Source organism: Nannobrachium achirus, assembly GCF_963921795.1.
Source record: "Nannobrachium achirus genome assembly, chromosome: 7".
Lineage (NCBI taxonomy): Eukaryota > Metazoa > Chordata > Actinopteri > Myctophiformes > Myctophidae > Nannobrachium > Nannobrachium achirus.
In genome coordinates, this window is record NC_137816.1 from 10,299,999 (window position 1) to 10,319,322 (window position 19,324).

The window sequence follows — 19,324 nt, forward strand, 5'->3', positions numbered from 1 at the left end:
CACTGCATGGCCCAATCACTTGACCCATTCCTTGACCTCATACTGTGCACTGGAGAAGTGCACAGATTGCTTTTAAATCTCACTCTCATTCTCTACATTGCATTGATCTGTTCCTTTTTTTCCCTCTACACCAAATCTCTTCACAGAAAATCTGCTCTTGTCCCCAGAATAGGGATGTGGTTAAAATGCTTATTTGTCAAATAATTTCAAAAGTCTAATATGGCAAAAGAGAAACAGTGATTGTTTAATGACGGTTTGTATGTATATTATGTTCCAATCATGTGCTTCTCTGTGCGTGTAATAAATGAATCAGTTCTATGTTTTAATCTGACTGTCATTTATTTGTTAATTAGATAGTATTTCTAATCTCCAAGAGAATGTGTTCGAACCAAAGTAGCACTATGCACCAGTAGATAATTTGATGGGGGATGCTATAGCAAATACAACCTCCCTCCAAGCAAGAGCATGTGAAGGTAAGAAGAACAATTATGAACCAATATAATCTACATTAGCAGCTAAATGAATGAAGAACTTTTCCTTTTTTTCATATTGCACTCCCTGGTTATTTCAGGGGTACAAATATGTCACATTTATTTTCAATAATGTTCTTCTGACATTTAACCAGCTATACAATAGGCTGTAATTGTCTTATTTTTGCACAATGTTCATTGTGTCCTTCAAGGACCACCCCCCCAAAAGGTCATGTAGCCTAACGTATAATGCAACCGTGCAAAACCTTGCCTGGATAAACTGCATAAAATGTAGGTGTACAGTATGTACTCATGACCTAAATACGTCATTGTAAAAATACAAATGGTAATAATACCTAATATTATGGAAAGACGTTGTGGTAACTAAATTTAGATCAAATGGAATTAGCAATGTCATGTGTGTTTAAAATGTCTGGTGAATGTTGTTTTGATGAGCTTTGTTTGAGGCGCTGTAAAGAACACATGGTGTTGTAGCACATAATCTCTTCAGATCACTCTCCTTGATGCCATTACACAGCCACACACAGTGCTGTGCTGCCTTAATGTGATCAGTGAACCTAGAGCAGTGAGAATTGTTTCTTGCTGTTTAGACATCCAGGCATCTGATCTCTAGTGTTCATTAGAGTATTGGTTGCCAAGATGAAATATGTTCACATATTATTTAACTCCACTGACTGGGTCCCAGTAAATCCAATTCCATCTTGATCTTCTCATTCACAGATGGCCAGAATTCAGATTAATTGAAGCGAAAGTGTCGGCCTCATCTGCAGCCTTTCAGTGGTTATGATAACGATGCATTATCAGTGGTTCTCAACCTGTCACCCCCCCCCCCCATGATTTTTGGTATAATTTGAGATGGGGTCGGCGGCCAAATCCATATAATTTTGGGGGCCCCTGACATGAAAAAGTTTGAGAACCACTGATATAGCAGTATAAATGTTTCAGAACACCGTGCTCACTTCAAATTAGAAAATACTGTTCCAGAAGATACTGTTCCTTCTTACCTATTTATATTATACAGTATATTATGTTGTTACGTGAAGCTTGATCAATCCTCATGATGACTGGTCAAGCCCGGGATGGCAAAAGCACCACAATGGAAGAGAAATTCAAGATGGGAAGCTAATAGCGAAATGTGTCATGGATGATTTTGTTAGCCTGGCGGAGCCAGACGTTATTATCTGTGTTCATTCCTTCCACAGTATAACGTCTGGACTTTTGGCCTATTGGCAGCTTGAAAAGTGGGCAGGTGTACTTGCCTTGACAGACAGACTCCTCTAACCAATCAGCGTAGCAGAACATCTCTCAGCCAGTCGGAAGAACGGCAAACAAACACGTCTTTTCGGCCGATAAACTCCACTAGCGCATCCCCCGTGTTCCTTTTTAATTGTTGTAATTGATTCCAACTCTGAAATAACTGCACTTATTGCTTGTTTTATGGTTAGAGCGTTAACTGTTACACTTGTTGCATCGCGAGGGCAGCCATTGTTGTTTTGAAAATGCTGCAGCAGCAGCATGCATCTACGTCACCGTCTACACATGGACCAATCAGGGGAAGCTTTCCACTTGTTGTCAGGAAGACTACGTTTGTTGTGCGGAAGCATAGTGCGGAAGCAGTCACTGATTGGCCCCGATCAGAGAATAATCGGTATACTCGCTGCCAATCAACGGAAGTCCAGACGTTATACTGTGGAAGGAATGAACACAGATAATAACGTCTGGCTCCGCCAGGCTATGATTTTGTGGCTTTAAGGACATACGAAAAGGAGGCGTAACATTTCTGTTCCCTACCAGAAAAGTTCATCATTCCATTTTCCAATCATTTCCCAAAATCTGCAATTTTCACATAATTCTTACATTCCAAGTGCTTAGTCAGGGTGGGGGGAACTGGCATTTTGACTGGCATTTCGCCTACTAAAATTTCATTTCTGGCTACGCCACTGGTCCCCAGTTCAAATATGATTATCTTGGGGCAGGTCAGGACCTGAAAAGGTTGAGAACCGCTATATTATTTATTTGAAAAGGATCCCCATTAGCTGATGCCGTAGCAATCAGCTAGTCTTCCTGGGGTCCATACAAATATTAGAGAACATCCAACAAAGCCTGAATTGCACAAATGGGAATCATATGGGATGAGATTCTGATTGAGATTAAAGACAAGTAATTGCCATAAAAAGGGGAATAATGGCTAACAGGTCATGTCTGTCTTTCTCCCAACATAACACTGACTCAGTGACCTATATGAATATCTCATTCACCCAGCCCCTTCACTATATGATAACACATTGTTCTGGATGTCTGACTTGGGGTAATGAAACAAAAAGCTTTATGCCAGTTCAAAGACAAATGTTTGACTTATTAGTTTAATGAAAACTACAAATGTATACAAAGGTATATTACAAATATAAAAAGATAAAAAATATAATACATCAAAGCATATTTGCTTTACAAGCGTTTTTCTTTTTTAATTCAAAACGGGTTTTTTTGTGCTCACGCATGTTCCCATCCACAGCGAGTGACTATCTAGCATGAAATAACAAACGTTAGCAAATTACACACAGGCCCTACTTTCATTTCCTAAGGAAAGATGCTCCATAGTGGACAAAAGGGACGTAAGAAGATTATCCATCACCGAGGAGATCTCTACACTTTAGCTTATCCACACAGGGAAATCTGATCACGGATCTCATCAAAGTCCTTAGCGTAGGGACTGCCGTGTGATGAAACGTCTGCATCACAACACACTAATACTTGTTGATTACTCATTAAATGCCCGGCCAGGACTAACATTTCACTCCAATGAAGATTCGAAACATTAGTGTGGTCCAGATTTATCTTGGGGCTTCATCTCCCAGAGCCCTGAACATATCTGGATTGTCCATTAAGTCATCAAATATGGCATGAATATCAGTTAAGACTACGATACCCTAATACCTACACAATGTCTATAAGGTAGCTGGAATTGAGAAACGCCAGTTTCCTACATCTTGAGATGAATAAAAGTTACTAATACAGTAAGTAGCATTCTGAGGTACATTTTGTGGCGTGTAGCCTTAACAAAGGGACATGATTTATGTGAACAAGGTCTTCAAAAAGATAAACAAGCTCTCTCCTACTTTTCTTGTCTTTGTCTGCTGTCCTATTGAATGAAATAAAGCTAAACATTCAAGAAAAGAGTGAAAGCTGGCTTATTTGTTCTCATCCACCCACAGACTGTTGTTTCATTGCTCCACATACATCATTACTGCAACTCCCAGAAGAACCCATTAGGAACCATGATCAATGCATGATTGCATACGGTAAACACATTCTAGGTTAGATACTGAAGGAAGCATTGCAAACATAGTAAAGTCTCTTTGGAATACAGCGTTAATCTTAAATAACCACCATCAAACACCACCATGAGATTTACTGAATACATAATTATGCAGTCATTTTCAACATAACTTTGAAACAGATGGAAGCTGACAGATGAATATTTTACCTGTCAGAAATCTCATCTAAATGTCTTATTGGCACAGTACTACACAAGGCAAAAAAATGTACCCCCAAGGAACAATTTGGCCAACTGCTCTATGTTTGCATCAGCAAATGCAGCTTATATCGGACAATTGCCGAGTTCATGGTGCACAGAAACTCTGTAAGTCTCAGGAGTTCCTCCATGGGAACAAACTGTAGGACCTGCCTCCGACACTCAGACGATTTATTGTCTGCGTCTTCCTCTCTTGCCAATCGACCCATGCAGTCATGGAGGTCAGTGAGCCAGGGGAGCAGTTGGGCGGCAACCTCAGGACAGAAGCCCGCACACACTAGCACTGTCCCAACCACTCCGACTGGGGGCGGACAGCTGAACGTGACTGTGCGGAAAGACAGATGCAGACAGAGGACAATTGCTGCCGTGACACGGGTGAGGGCGGAGAACACAGGCAAGAGGAGGGCATCCCCAGGGTGAAGGTTCCGCATGGAATACAGAACACAACCCAGCAGCTCTTGCTGATACTGTGGATCGCCATCATGCAGTGTGATTCGGCTAGTCACGGGAAAGGAGGGCTCTGCAGAAACCTTTATAACCAAATCTCCTATTTGACCCCCACATGCCCCCCACACAGACTCACTTCCAAAGATCAGACACTGTGTCGTTGCATTGTCATCATCAGGGCTGGATGAATCACAGAGCCCTGCCACCTCTGCCAGGATAGAAGTGGCACAAACTACTTGGCAAGAGTCACAGGGAAGCATAGGAGTCGATGCGACTTCAGACCTTTGAGCTGTCTGCAACAGAGCTTCGTTTAGGTGGCTCAATAGACCTCCTTCGCAGAACGGAGAGTTCCTGACCGTGGTTAGGCCATCCCCCATGATAATGTACCAGGAGTGCACGTGGCAATTTGCCAGTGGTCCTTCCAGCACACAGCCTTTCCAAATGTCCTCAGTGCAGTGTCCCTGTATCCAGGAAGCAAGGCAACCCCTCTCAATGCGTTCCCTCCAGCTCAGGGTAAGCAATTCCCTCCGCTCATTGAAGGTGCCAAGTTGCTTCCTCTGGTCCAGTGGTCGCCCTCCTGTTACACTGCAGCAGGCTGGATTTACAGTGTTACGAGACAGCCAACGGGCTCGTGGAAGGCAACTCACCTAAAAATGGAGGAGACCTGATCAATCACCTGAATTCACGGAGTTATAATATCTGATCATGCAGGTCATTAGTGCATCCATTGTCTCGCTCAAATGATATAGAATATGAATTAGGAAGGTGTGCTTAGTTAGAGGGCAAATCAAAAGGCATGCGATAATAACAGTTATACATTCTGACACAGTAAGTCAAATCACGTCTCTCCCCCCTCTGTCTCTCGCTTTCATGGTTTATCACTTTGAAAGTGAAAAAATGTAAAAAAAAAAAAAGATGTGTGTATGTCGCACACACACACACAATACAGTTTATACACACACACACACACACACACACACACACACACACACACACACACACACACACACACACACACACACACACACACACACACACACACACACACACACACACACACACACACACACACACACACACACACATTTCCACCAGGAAAGTGGTACTTGAATATTATTATGTCAGACCTGGATGGCACAAGAATTGGAAAAGTATTCAAAACGAACTAAAACGTGTGCTAGGCTTGGGCGGTGAGACGAATACATGCTTTTATTATTATCGAAAATGTAACGCAGGGATACACAAATAGTGGGAGCTGTGGCCTGGGCCACATTACAAAAATCGCAAGGGTCCACGGGCCAGTAGAAATTTTGCATGAGATGGTAAAATGAAAGCGAAAGCATCCGTCCATTTTGGGTTAAAGTGCCGGTTCTCTGCATAAACATTTCAGCGCTTGCTGAGTGCACAGAGTTAACTTCTCCTTCCTGGCTAATTATTCATGTAATAGTAATGTTATAAGGCATTCTGTCTAAGAAAGTATAATTTACATTTTTGAATGATTGATTGATTGGTGGGCCAGTCAAAATTGTGCCACGGGCCGGAACTGGCACACGGGCCGGAGTATCACCGTTTCATCAAAAGTAGCCCAATTAACCTGTACAGTGCAATAAAGTGTGCGCAAAATGTGAATCAATTTGGGCCAGTAGTTAGATATTAGTGATTAGTAATTCTGGCGAGGCTTTTACAAAGCGGTTACAAGCCGTTAAAACAAAAATTAAACTGCAGCTCGTAGTTTCGTGCATTTGCAAGCTTGATCACGCAGGAACACATGTCCCCCGTTCTCACAACTTCTGCTGTCAAGTCCGGATACTAAAACTTGTGTCTGCATCTCTGAAATATGCTTATATCCCCACTCAATCAATGCGATTTGAAACTTTTTATACCCCCGGCCCAAATATGTGTGTGTTGAAGACGTGTACATTAACAAAGAATACATTAAATCTGACAACCAAGAAGCCTTTTTTCATCCTGGGATCTCAGTATCCACTATGAGACATCATGAGAATCTATTAAATAAACTGCATTTGACCTATAACAAGGATGAGAAAGTGGAAATACATGATTGCTACTATAACTGTCTGGTTAAACAATTCTACAGCTGCAATTAGTGGATATCTTTCTAGTTTTGAGCGGGTTTTTTTAATAGTCTTTTGCGTTGAAAGGTTTTCATGACCCTTGGTTTAATGCTTGTGTTCCATAGAGTAGTTAACATTGTGTGTTTGATTTGGATAGTGAATATGAGAGGTTTTTAATGGAACATAGTGCTGTGACATTGTTGCACCAACACAGACACAGACTTTTAAAAAGAACAGAGGAGACATTTACGTTTCACCTTTGGCATCAGGGTGCACTGATATTAAATCCATTGTCTTAAAGGACCACTTCACCTCTGGGACAACCAGATCTTATTTTATTGTTGTTTGGGACACGATCAACACAATCCTGAGTTAGCTTTTGTGTTCAATCTGTGTTTTTAGATATTTTAGTATTTCAGCATGCTACAAAGCATCATATGATGCTTTGCATCATATGATGCTTTGTAGCATGATATTGCATCATCTGATGCATCATATGACCAGTTGTTGCATGCTGAAATACCAAAATATCTAAAAACACAGATTAAACACAAAAAATAACTCGATCAACACAATAAGGATTGTGTTGATCGTGTCCCAAACAACAATAAAATAAGATCTGGTTGTCCCAGAGGTGAAGTGGTCCTTTAATGTATAACCTTTGGCATCTGGGTAAAACCCATAATATTCCTAAATACAAAAGGTTATGTTTTTCTATGTCCCTGCTGGCACCAAGTGACCAGATGTAAACATAAGCTGTCGCGAGGGGCAGCCAATCGTCTTTTCATCCACCCGGAAAAGAAAAATTATAACAGCGATCATCTGTTCTTTAGTAATGGTTCATAGACGCAATCTGAGAGAAAAATCTTAGATACATACATATTTCTGAATTTCAAAATTGAATCAGGAGGATTTTGGGATGATGTTATTTCTGGTTACTCCCGGGAGAACGAAGTCTTGGGTAAACCACCGGAAAAGCAGTTTGACGTATTAACACGTGAACATGTGTTCACCGCCATGGACAAAACAAGCTATTAAACACTTAGAACGTGAGGTACATGCCACTGGCAGCCTGAAGCCTAACCTCGCGTCAACAGGCCTTGTTTCACCTAACCTAATTTCCCCCACGGAGGAAAGGCTGAAGCCTATGCAGGGTGCGCGGGGTGTTTTTACTAAAACTAGAGTGATTGCATACATACTTGGGGTTTCTACAGGAGCATATAGAACCATTTTACAACCAGCATCCTGGTGCCATCCATGCCCATGTGTACATTGAATTGTTACGATTTTATGCCGGATAATGAAATCCCCTATGGTGTCGATCAGGGGTCTTCAACGTTTTCAGGCCAAGGACCCCTTATTTGAGAGAGAGATAAAGCAGGGACCCCCACAACCTTTTCAGAGATTCATAGTTTCATTGTTTGACAGCACGATCATCAGTGTATTTTGGATTCATGTTAATGTGTGTTTTCAGATATTTAAACACTTGAACTGTCAATACCTAATAAATGAACTTGACCTTTCACTCTGTACTTAGTCTGCTCTTTTTCCCCTCAACACAACTCTTTGCCAAAAATAGCCGATCTACAAGCTCACAACGCCTCGCAGCTTGTAGATCGTTGTGAGCTTGTAGATCTGCTATTTTTGGCTAAAGTTCTCAGAATATGGACGCTAGGGTTCAGGTGGTTAATATAAGAAAGGGGGGAAAAACACGTTCCTATCACACAAAGATTTGAGGGACCCCCTGTAGTAACTCTGAGGACCCCCTAGGGGTCCCGGACGCCCTGTTGAAGACCCCTGGTGTAGATGAATGGGCAGTTTACTTCCGGCACCTTACTGCGATGCTCTAGATCGTTCCATTTTAGTGGTGTGGGGAAAAAAATCTAGATTTTGATATCGACGTCAAAGCTCCGGTGTATGCAGCATACTGTCCTGGGAGGGTGCACTGGACGTGTGAAAACACAACCAGCAGCATACATGTTATGGTGCCGACTAGCCCTTTGGTCTCGCCTCGGCACTGGACGTTTTTGCCCCCCCCGCCGGAAACCCTCGCTTGCATCCTTACCTGAAGGCGCTGCAGATATTCCTGTGCAGCATAATCCCTGATGACGTCAAGCCGCTGCCTCTGCTGCACACTCATATCTTCAAACAGCCGCAGGTTCTCGTTAATTGTCTCGACTTGCAGCCTGTGGAAATAGGAGCACACTTGCTCATGTTGCTCGAGAAACGATGGCGGGAGGAGGGCATTTGGGAAGAGTGCTTCGCGGTTAGCCAGACACGGTCCGTAGTTCCGGATCAGCTTGGAGAGCAATGGCCTCACAGCTTCTTTGCCGTCATAGTGCAAGCACACAACATAGACTTCAGAGTTCCCAGCCTTGCTTGTGGCAGGCTTGAAGATGTTGACAGTGCGGAAACAGCAGTTCAACAGGTAGATTAAGCAAATGGAGGAGTGCTCATACAGGGTGAACATCTTGAGTACAAAGGAGCCACCAGGGCTTAGCAGCAGTAGTGCTGCTGTAGCCTCGCAGTATTGCAGAGAGGCCACTAGAGCCTCCTGCTCATCAGGATTCTCCTGACAGTCAAAACTCCCATCTGCCGTCACAACATCAACGCTGTGCATATTACTGACAAATGTCTGTAGCTCAAGCAAATGCTTTTGGTTCATGATGTTGCCAGTGTTGTCTGAGCCAAAGAACCACCACGGTAGCGTGTTGGCGATGAGCCGGTCATCTGCAATGGTCGTGTTGCCGGCATTGCCCTCGTGGTAAGGGTTAAGAGTATTGGCGGCCCAACTCCAGTCACAGTAACGTGTGCGCTCACTAGTTTTGACGTGGTGGTTCAGAGCGGTGATGAAGGCCCCTGGAGCTTCACACAGGTGCACGGTGTTCAGCTCTCCGTTCCGTAGCGCCTCCTCTGGAAGGAGATCAAAGGTGCCCAGGATCTCATAGAACTTACACCAGGCCTGAGTGCAAATTTCAGCATTGGCAGCAGAACGTACAGCAGCAATGACCTTTCCTGCACGATTGGTGGAGTTGGTATGCTGATGCCAGATCTCGAGATTCTTGTCACTAAGCTGGTTCTTCACGGCATTAAGTGATTCTTTTAGGGCCTGCAGGCAAGAGTTTTCCTGTGGCAGACATCTGAGAGAATCATTTGGATCGGGGACGGACCATTCCCCAGTCGCCGGTTTGGCATAGGTTTTAACCTTATTAAAAAGTTCTTCAACCTCAGACACAATTTCAGGGTCACAGGCCATTCTATCACTAGACTGCTGCCACCTGCCTCCTCTCCTTCTTGTTCCATGGCTTCTACTCATCTTCCCCACTGGAGTACCTAGAAACAGAATTTGTAGTAAAACATGAGTGTAAAACAGACAGAACAACTTTATTATAGTTGTGTTCTGTAATAGTCACGAGTAAGTGTCAAAAAAAAAAAACATACCCCAGAAATGCAAAAAAAAAAAAAAAAAAAATCATGAGTAAAAGAATAAAGAATCTGAGATCTGCTATTTTCACTTTTTTGGGTCCCGGGCAAACGTCTAATTTACTTGAGCTAAAAGGTTTGGGAACCACTGCTGTAGTATATTTGGTCCTGACTGCATGGCCACTAAAGATTAGGGATGGGATGATATGAAAATGTCAGAACGGCTATTTTTTGGCAAAGACATTTGGTAGAGAGTGAAAAAAGACTGTATCAAGTACGTATATTATGAGTACCTTTTACCAATTATAGAGGGTTTAAATGGTACCGGATATGCAGCTCAGCAAATAAAAGGTGAATTGATCCCAGTGCATGACAGAGGACGATTTCACAATAAATTAAATCTCCACGATATGATTAGTGTTTTTTTATCACGATAAACAATTATATCGCGTATCGTCCCATGACTCCCATCCCTACTAAAGATTGTGGGTCCAAGTGTGAAACCAGTTGATGTGACCCCCTGTACTGTACTATGCTTTACAGTTAACATCAACTGTCAGGCCTGCTTATGTGGGATGTGATATATTATGGTGGAGGAGCAAATTTACACTAACACTCAGGGACTCTTGCAATGCCTGGCCCCACACACTGCATTTCCCCTACATGCATGAGTGGTGGCGGATTTCCATTGAAGCTCATTGTTGTGAGGTGCCTTGGGGCAAGCTCTAAAGACTACCAATAAAAATGTCCAAGCTAGTTGAGTGGTATTAACCATCTTAACCCAAGCATCTATTCTAGGGGGAACATTTGCCAAAAATAGCTACATGTTCACAATGCATCATGACACGCTGTAAGCTTGACAAATATGGTCAACATATAGGGTAGTTACAGTTTCTTACACCAAGGCCCCTTGTAATTATTCAAAACTGCATAACCAAATCCATGGCAAAACAATATTCTGCAATGTTATATAGCCAATGCATATCTGGACACAGGTTTAAACTAAGAATAGGGGGAAATGATGTATATTACTTACTAGTCTTCTATTTGGGAAAGTCCTGTTCTGGCGAAGCCCGAACTGGCGAAGTGGGGATTTGTCTCCTACCGTAGCGATCTGGCGAATCGATTGTCCACAACACTGCAAGCGGCGCGAAGGCCAGCGGACCTTGGTCCTGACCAAGGTCCTGACCAAGGTCCGCTGGCCTTCGCGCCGCTTGCAGTGTTGTGGACAATCGATTCGCCAGATCGCTACGGTAGGAGACAAATCCCCACTTCGCCAGTTCGGGCTTCGCCAGAACAGGACTTTCCCCAAAAAAACAAGTTCCATTCCGATATAAATAAAGGTATCAAAAAGTGCAATGATGAGGCGGAGAACCAAGGCAGCTCTGTTCAGTTCAGTTCAAAGTAGAAAATAGTTTATTTATTTCATAGCAAGAAAGCTTATGTTAGTTTTGTTTTTACTTTTTATATACTGGACAGGTATAACACCAAAAAAAGTATGTACTCCAGTAGCCCTGAATACATACATGATAGTCATGTATTCAGGGCTAGTACTCCAGGATGTGCTGGGGACAGGGGGAAATGGGGGAATGTAAATGTGAAACTGTAGAGAAAAGCACTAATATTTGTAGCATCATGCAACTGCTAGTTCAACGCGTGCGGCGTGTCCATTACAATTACATTCATTCATAGCGTTCTGTGGACGTTAGCGGTTTCATGAAGTATTCATTCTTTTAGTGGTAGCTCCTCACAAACGATAGGACCGCTAACTTTAAACAACTTATAGCATTTAGCATCGGTAATGTAGAGGAAGGTGAACTGAACTGAACTCACCGAGAAACCAGGAACCATGCTGTCATGTGAGTGAGTGAGGCACACCCTGGCTGCGCGTGCGCATGCTCATAGTGTGATTTTAAAGGAACCCCCTCTTCGTTTGGGTTAGCAGTAGCACCATGGTTAGCACTAGCAGCGTTTACTTTATGGTTAGTTGCATTGAGCAGAAAGCCTGGTGAGGCGAGGTTACGTTTGAGTAGAATAGTAGTAGTAGTGCAGCAGCTGCAGCTAATGCTTAGTGTTTATGTGTTTACGTGTACACTCACTACACCGAGCACACACTCGGTGCGGGTTTCCGAACGCACCCTTAAAAACACATAAACACGTTTGTGTGTAACTAATGTAGCATATATCTGATAAATTGTCTAGAGCCAAAGCTCCATAGACGAATTTGACGAATGAAATGGTGATTTTGTGGAGATAGAAAGGTTGTTTACAATGTACACACACACACACACACACACACACACACCACATTTGGAGAGGGAGGGAGAAAGGGACACATATATATAGAGATATATGTGTCTGTCCATGTCCCTTTTATGCCCACATTATGAAGATCTCCGATGTCATCAGTATACCCATATATGGGCATGCTGATATGCCCACATATGGAGATCTTTGTTGCGACCGAAGGTCGTTGCGACCGAAGGTCGCATATACTCTGAAGAATCGTGTCGCTTGAGTGTCCGAAGCCTCGTGACCGTCCTTCCGAAGCCTCTGTGATGTCAGTGTGATGTCAGCGAGTTGTGACATCACTTCCTGTACAGGGCAGCTACACGAAATGTGGATAACACTATATATGGAGATAGTCCAGTCCATCATGTCATATGGGACTACCGTCATAGAAAGTAGCCATTGTTAGGCCGGAGTCAATGGCTGTCTGTCTGACTGCCAAGTCTGCCATTGACTTGCAGCGCATGAACGCCGCACTGGAGCGTGAAAACCAACAGGCCTGATGGAAAATGATACATGGCCGCAGGCTTTGTGACGTCCCACATCTTATGTGCTGGGCATACTACTAACCGACGCCAAGGACCTCCAGAGGCCATACAAAGAGTATCTAACCCGAGGCCCCTTACTAAGTAGCATACATTTACAACATACCTTCTCCAAAAACATCAATATTGAACTCCATATGTATATGGATACATACATGTATTTTTATTAATAAAGGATAAAATAAAATAAAAATGCCATAGATGGGCATTCCCAAAAGCAAAATCCCTTTATGCCCATATATGGGGATTTCTGATGTCATCAATCTCTGGCCCTAACTAGCTCAAAAGCCTGCTTTACTCTGATTTACACCCTACCTTTCCAGATGATGACCTATTGGGTACACACTTATGTCCAAATATAGAAATCCCAAGGCATCAAACCTAAGCTTGGCTTTACTAATTAACATATGTTTCATGCCCATATATGGAGATCCCTGTCCCAATGTTATCAATATTAAGGACATATCTGGAAATGCCCATATTTGGTAATGTCCACATATGGGCATGTTTTGACATAACATAGTCAGGGAACTCCATGTATGGGCATAACATTGATTCTGTGAGTGTGCCATGATTCTGTGAGTGTGCTGAGCTCCTAGGGTTGATACCCTCACAAAAACATGAACAAACTCCCCCCAGAATGACAACAACTAGAATCGTCAGAGAAACGCTGTGGTTGGCCAGATTGTCAAGAATTGGCGCGACCTCGCCCTTTAGGGCGAGGTTGCATGTCACCCTGAGGTCGCATTCCACCCTTGGGTGTCTTACTAGTATCTGTCAGTCCTTGTCTTTTTTTGAGCGGTGCAAACCGCTCCTATACGTGGCTGTGTGTGTGTCCGTAGCCTTTTCCCTCAGCGTTTTGCCATAGTAAAATGTGTGCGCGTAGCATCATGTTGTCTAGTGATGTCATATGTCGTATGTCTGTAGCCTTCTTCCTCAGCGTTCTGCCATGGCAAAACGTGTGTACGTAGCATAGCCTGTACATCCTAGACTTGCCTTACCCCACAACGCTCCATAGCATGGCCGCTCCATAGCATAGCCTGAGTGTGTATCCATGTATGTGTCTGTAGCCTGATGTTGAGTCTAGCCTGAGCATTAATTGCAACAAACACGCACCCATGCATGACGTCAGACACAGGAGGTATAAAAGAACGGTTCGAAGTGAAGCGGTGAAAGAGAAAGACAAGCACGTTCACGAGAGCAAGGAGGACAGGGACAAGACAAAGCATGGCAGCCTGGACAAGGACAAGTACAAGCACAAAGAGAGGAAGAAGGATGACAAGGAAAAGCCCTTGGACGACAAAGTCCAAGGGCTCACACACACATTTTCCATAGCAGTGTGTGTGTGTGTGTGTGTGTGTGTGTGTGTGTGTGTGTGTGTGTGTAGCCTGTGTATTACATCACCAATTACCAATTGATGAAGACGTTTAAACGCGAGCACGACCACCGCTCACTTCACATTGGGTGTGATTTTCTTCTTTTTTTTTAGGATAAAGGTCTATAAAAAATGTTCAACATTCCTTTTTTGCCTGGTGTAAACTTGCAATGTGCACCAGAAATATTGTAAATGGCCTATTGTAGACCTAGCTCTTCCCCCTGGTGTAAATTGTCCTAATTGATGTGATGGACAAATCAGCATCACCACTGTATTTAAACCAAATAACTGTAGTGTAGACCACACACAGAAAGTATCCTCCAAACACACTAGTAGTTCCTTGTTAGCCAGCCTTGCATAGTTCATGCTAGTTCCTTGTTACGTAACAAGTCTTTTCATCTTTTGCAAAAGCAGCACTATAGGGAAAACATCCAGCAGAGCATTGTAGCCACTAGTTGTCTTTGGGTCACAACAATGGTATGCGTGTATTAGGATACAGGTGAAGGCTCATACAGTACAGTATGGTCAATGCAACTGGCTGCAACCAAGTTCAAATCCTACTCCTCCTGTTACATGTCCCCTCTCTCTGCCTGCCCTGGCCTTCCTGCCTCTCTTCATTCTATATCATCTAAATAAAGCGTAAAATTCCAAACTTGAATCTGAAAAAGAAAAGTTGTGTAAAAAGATGTGTTTGAAGTTACAGGGTATTAGTGCATAAAACACCCCCTCCCAAGAACATCACCATCTCCCATTGCCCACGAGGAGACCAAAAATGCACCCCTATTCACAAGCATGCCAACGCCAGACACAGCCATAGAAGCCATGAAGCATGTATGCATAAGACATGTGAATATGTATGACCTTGTTTTCCTTTTAGTAGCAGTATAATCACCAGGCTGTGAACATCATTACAGAGATGACCAACCTCCATCATCAGGGTGCCGAACCATTATTGAAATGGTGACAGGAGATCTTGACCCAGTGGCTGAATTGTGGCGGGTAATCGTCACAGTTAGTTCGGGTGAAGGACAGGCCTCGGTCAGCTTGAATGTGTGTAACCCCTCTGTGTGTGTGTGTGTGTGTGTGTGTGTGTGTGTGTGTGTGTGTGTGTGTGTGTGTGTGTGTGCGTGCGTGCGTGCGTGCGTGCGTGCGTGCGTGCGTGCGTGCGCGTGTGTTGATTAAAAAAAGAAAAATATGATTTTATTTTTTTTTCTTTTGAGGGCAGACAAAGTAATAGCCAGAGCATCCTTAATCCTTTGGCTGAATTTAAGTCATAATTCCCTTCACACTGAAATAACCTTTTGACCAAAATGACCCATCATTTCATCACTCAGTGGTGGACTCAGGCTGTTTGAGGGGCAGGCCAGGGGTGAAAAAATCCAAGTGGGATGATAGTTTCTTGGTTGGATTTTAACCCAGTGCATTACAATCATACTGTACTTATATCCTCCAGGAGATCTGTCCTGTTTGATATTTACTGAAGAGATTTGTATTCATATTAGTGTTATCATTATGTGTTGAATATCATAATCCTTCTCTCATAATGTTCAAAATAGGTTTTAGTGGCAGTTTAAAAAGAATCCCCCAGGCCCTCATACTGTAGAGATTTACACACCACTGGACAGCAGCATTTACACATGCCCTTTCACAACAATCAAATGAATGTTGAGTATTGAATGTGCCTGAAGCTAACATAGCCTTCATTCATAACCCTGGTGATAGTCTTGAGTGGCCAACGCTTCAATCTCACTCCACTCTGCCTGTGATCCGAGGTTACCACAATGAAGACATGGTCTACATCTACTACCAATGTACACAGTGGTTTTAAAATGTTCTTCAACCTGCTGTATACTCCAACGGTCGTTTATGGTATATTTTCAGCAAAATCACCATTTGTGTGATATACAGTATTTGTTTAGCCTAGTTCCAGACCCTGAATCGCTAGCCCACACCCCTTTACATTTTTTGTTTTAAGTGAAACGAAATGTCAATTCAGGCTGAGTGTCAGGCTAGTATTTGTTATTATCTCTCAACAAATTGAAATTCCAAATTTGACGTGCTATACATTGTTTTCCAGGGGGGAAAGTAGCATTCTATTTTGAAGTCAGTGTTTTGTCCCCTAATCTTCCTCTTGTCTCCTCACATAAACCATCTCTTTTGTCATTTATGAGTATTTATGCTGGGTTTGTTTAGCTTGCAGTTCCCCCGGATGCACATTCATACTCCAAAATCCCAAAATGTGTGAGCATAAGAATGACCTAACACTTCTATGTTTAGAGAGGAACATTTTGAAGAGGGTGGGATTACCAGCAGTTCCAGTACGTTCAATGTATATTTGACCTAAGAGTGGAAGTATTGCTGTCACATCAGTGACAGGTGAAAAGTTGTCTCTAGAAATCTTTTAGTAGCAAATAATGTAAATGCACCTTTGGATAAGTAGGTGTTATAAAATCTATGACACAATCCCATCTCAGCTTTCACTATTGCAACATGGTCATCCTTAATCCTTTGGCTGAATTTAAGTCATAATTCCCTTCAAACTGAAAGAACATTTTGACTACTAATGACCCATAAGGCCATAATGTCATCACTCAGTGGTAGAATCGGGCTGTATGAGGGCAGGGGTGAAAAAAAAATAGATTCAGTGGGTCATCAGCACATTATATGCAGTATAAACATTATATGCGTTTATTTATGGTGACAAACCTTCAGTTCCCTACCTCATTTTCACATTCTTTTGAAACCAATACACACATCCAGACAATTTTCAATTTCTAATGTGTCAATGATTAGATTTTTTTTTTGTTGCTCCAATCCAAATGGGAATAATAACCCTGCCACAAAAATGTTTGTAAAAGGGTACATATTACATTTATAAGACATGGAAACCAGGAGGGCATTCTATTGAGGCATCCCATGAAGGCACATTGTTTTGCATGTAGGAGCATGTAGTGGCCATTGGCCAACACATTTTCTAGCATGTTAGGCATTAGTACAGTCTATAACTCCACTGGCAGGGCACCCTAGAGCAGTGTTTCTCAACTGGGGGTATGTGTGTTTTTTTTCTCCCCCCCCCCCCCCCCACCCCCCCCACACACACACACACACACACACACACACACACACTTTTTTTTTAAAATACACTGAATGAACCTTAACATGTTTTCTACACTGCAAGGGTGCTATAGAGGGCACTTCACATGTTTTATACATTGGAAGGGCACACTAGAGGGAACATCATGTTTTCTACATTGGATGGGAAGTTCATGATGTTGTCTTGCACACCATAGAGGGCACTTCATGCTTTATCTACGGTGCCATGGTTATTGTGACATCAGTAGAGCAATTACTTTCCTGACTCATCTGTGTTTTTAATCATTGAGCTACAATTATTAATCATTGTGGAACAAAAGAAAAACTCAATCTCGTGTATCCCAGAATCTTCCTACCCTATGGGTTTATTTGTACAGAAAAGACAGCAATTGAGCAGGAAGGAAGGACGCATGCAATGGGAAGTGAGTTTCATATCCCCTGAAAGATATCTAAGATGCTGTTGTGTAAAGCATTAACCAACCTACACATATTACATTTCCATTGATAATTAAAAGCACAATAAAATGTAATACCTATATTTCACCTTTGTGCAAATTTCACCTTTCAAACTTCCCATTCAATTTTCTTGTCTGGAATTTCATCAACTGCCTTTTGGTTAAAGAAGGTCTTGGGTATCAAAGAGGATCCATTAACTGAAATCCATTAACAGTCTGTTGTTTATAGCAGCATGAAAAAAATAACCTACAAAATTAGTATAAGCATAAAGAAAACAGGCATTGCACCCCATGGGTAAATATTGTATAAACAGCAATAACACTACTGTATGTTCCATGTGGTCTAGTTAAATTGTTTATTTATTTAAATTTTGTGTATTATTGTTTATTGAGTGAGGATGTATATGAGTGAGGATGCTTTGCAATGTTTGTAAACAGCAAAACCAAAGTCATAAATCTTCTGCCAAATCTCACTGCTCATCTAAATTGAACATGGCTTCATAAGAATCACGGATGTGCGCGTGTGTGTACATCCTTAGCTGCTTGCATGTGCGTGTATGATGGGTGTGTGAGAGAGATAAAGACAGTGCAAGTATGTAGGCTTCCATTTCTGTAATGTCAGCATCATGGCTGATATGCCGTTTGTGTAGGTCTCTCTATGCATAGATATATCCCTCATTTTCGAGATTCATGTCATAACTCATTCTTGCATTACCACACACTCACATGCATGCACACACAATTGTGCCATAACTCCTTCCAGCCTGATGGCCAGTAAATGATAAAACAGTGGTACCCAGCATGCCGCAGCTGTCACTCTGTGCAGCAATATCAAGCCAACAGATTTACAGGCTTATCATTCATAGTATTGGTTAAAGATCTGGGACATGTGGAGGTCAGTGGAAAGGCAAAGGGTAAAAAAGAGGGAGAGAGTGCACTGTATAATACCAGGGCAATGGTGTTATGGTGTGTGTGTGTGTGTGTGTGTGTGTGTGTGTGTGTGTGTGTGTGTGTGTGTGTGTGTGTGCGTGCGTGCATATATACACACGCACGCATGCACGCACGCACACACACACACACGCACGCACACACACACAGTTTGTTTATTCAGACCAATGTACCCCCTATAGGATGGTAATAAGCACTGTATCTGTTCTATTTCATCACTGTCAGGCAAGAGAAAGCCTGTATTCGTTTTTCATAAATGAATGCCCTATTCTATGACAAGTGTCAAGCAATAGCAAAAATATCAGTGATTTAAACATTTGCTTATAATGACATGCTCAAATATAGGGATGCCAGGTTAGAAGTGTGTAGACTTTAACGTTTTTGGATTCTGACCTCTGCCTGGCAACTGGTATTTTAGTGAGTGGATGTGTGTGCTTTATTGTTCGTTTAATAAATATTTAAAGAAAAGTAACAAGAGCTTGTGATAAAATAACTACACTGGATCCATTGGAACACAGGTTATCCCCCACCCCCCAATTTCCTGAATATTAATGTTTTTGACATACAAGGATTCTCCCTGACAGCAACAATATTCATATTCATAGCTATTGGCATACGCATAAGCAATGTATTGTAAGAACTGTAGCCTCT

General features: G+C 42.4%; 1 protein-coding gene across 1 annotated transcript; it reads right to left on the minus strand.

Annotated features, from left to right (window-relative positions):
- Positions 1-3,896: 3,896 nt before the first annotated feature.
- On the minus strand, positions 3,897-9,848 carry cmtr2 (cap methyltransferase 2). The gene is made up of 2 exons (XM_080730616.1): positions 8,611-9,848; positions 3,897-5,117 (listed from the first exon to the last, which is right to left on the minus strand). The coding sequence occupies exons 1-2, from the start codon at positions 9,799-9,801 to the stop codon at positions 4,065-4,067; spliced, it is 2,244 nt and encodes a 747-aa protein (XP_080586742.1). The 5' UTR covers positions 9,802-9,848; the 3' UTR covers positions 3,897-4,064.
- Between the last annotated feature and the right edge of the window lie 9,476 nt (positions 9,849-19,324).

What these genes read in the sequence shown, in the direction of transcription:
- cmtr2 (XM_080730616.1), bottom strand. Translation starts at nt 9,801, where the DNA reads ATGGCCTGTGACCCTGAAATTGTGTCTGAGGTTGAAGAACTTTTTAAT. An exon ending in AATATCTGCAGCGCCTTCAG is followed by an intron (nt 5,118 to 8,610) that starts GTAAGGATGCAA and finishes CTCCATTTTTAG; the next exon opens with GTGAGTTGCCTTCCACGAGC.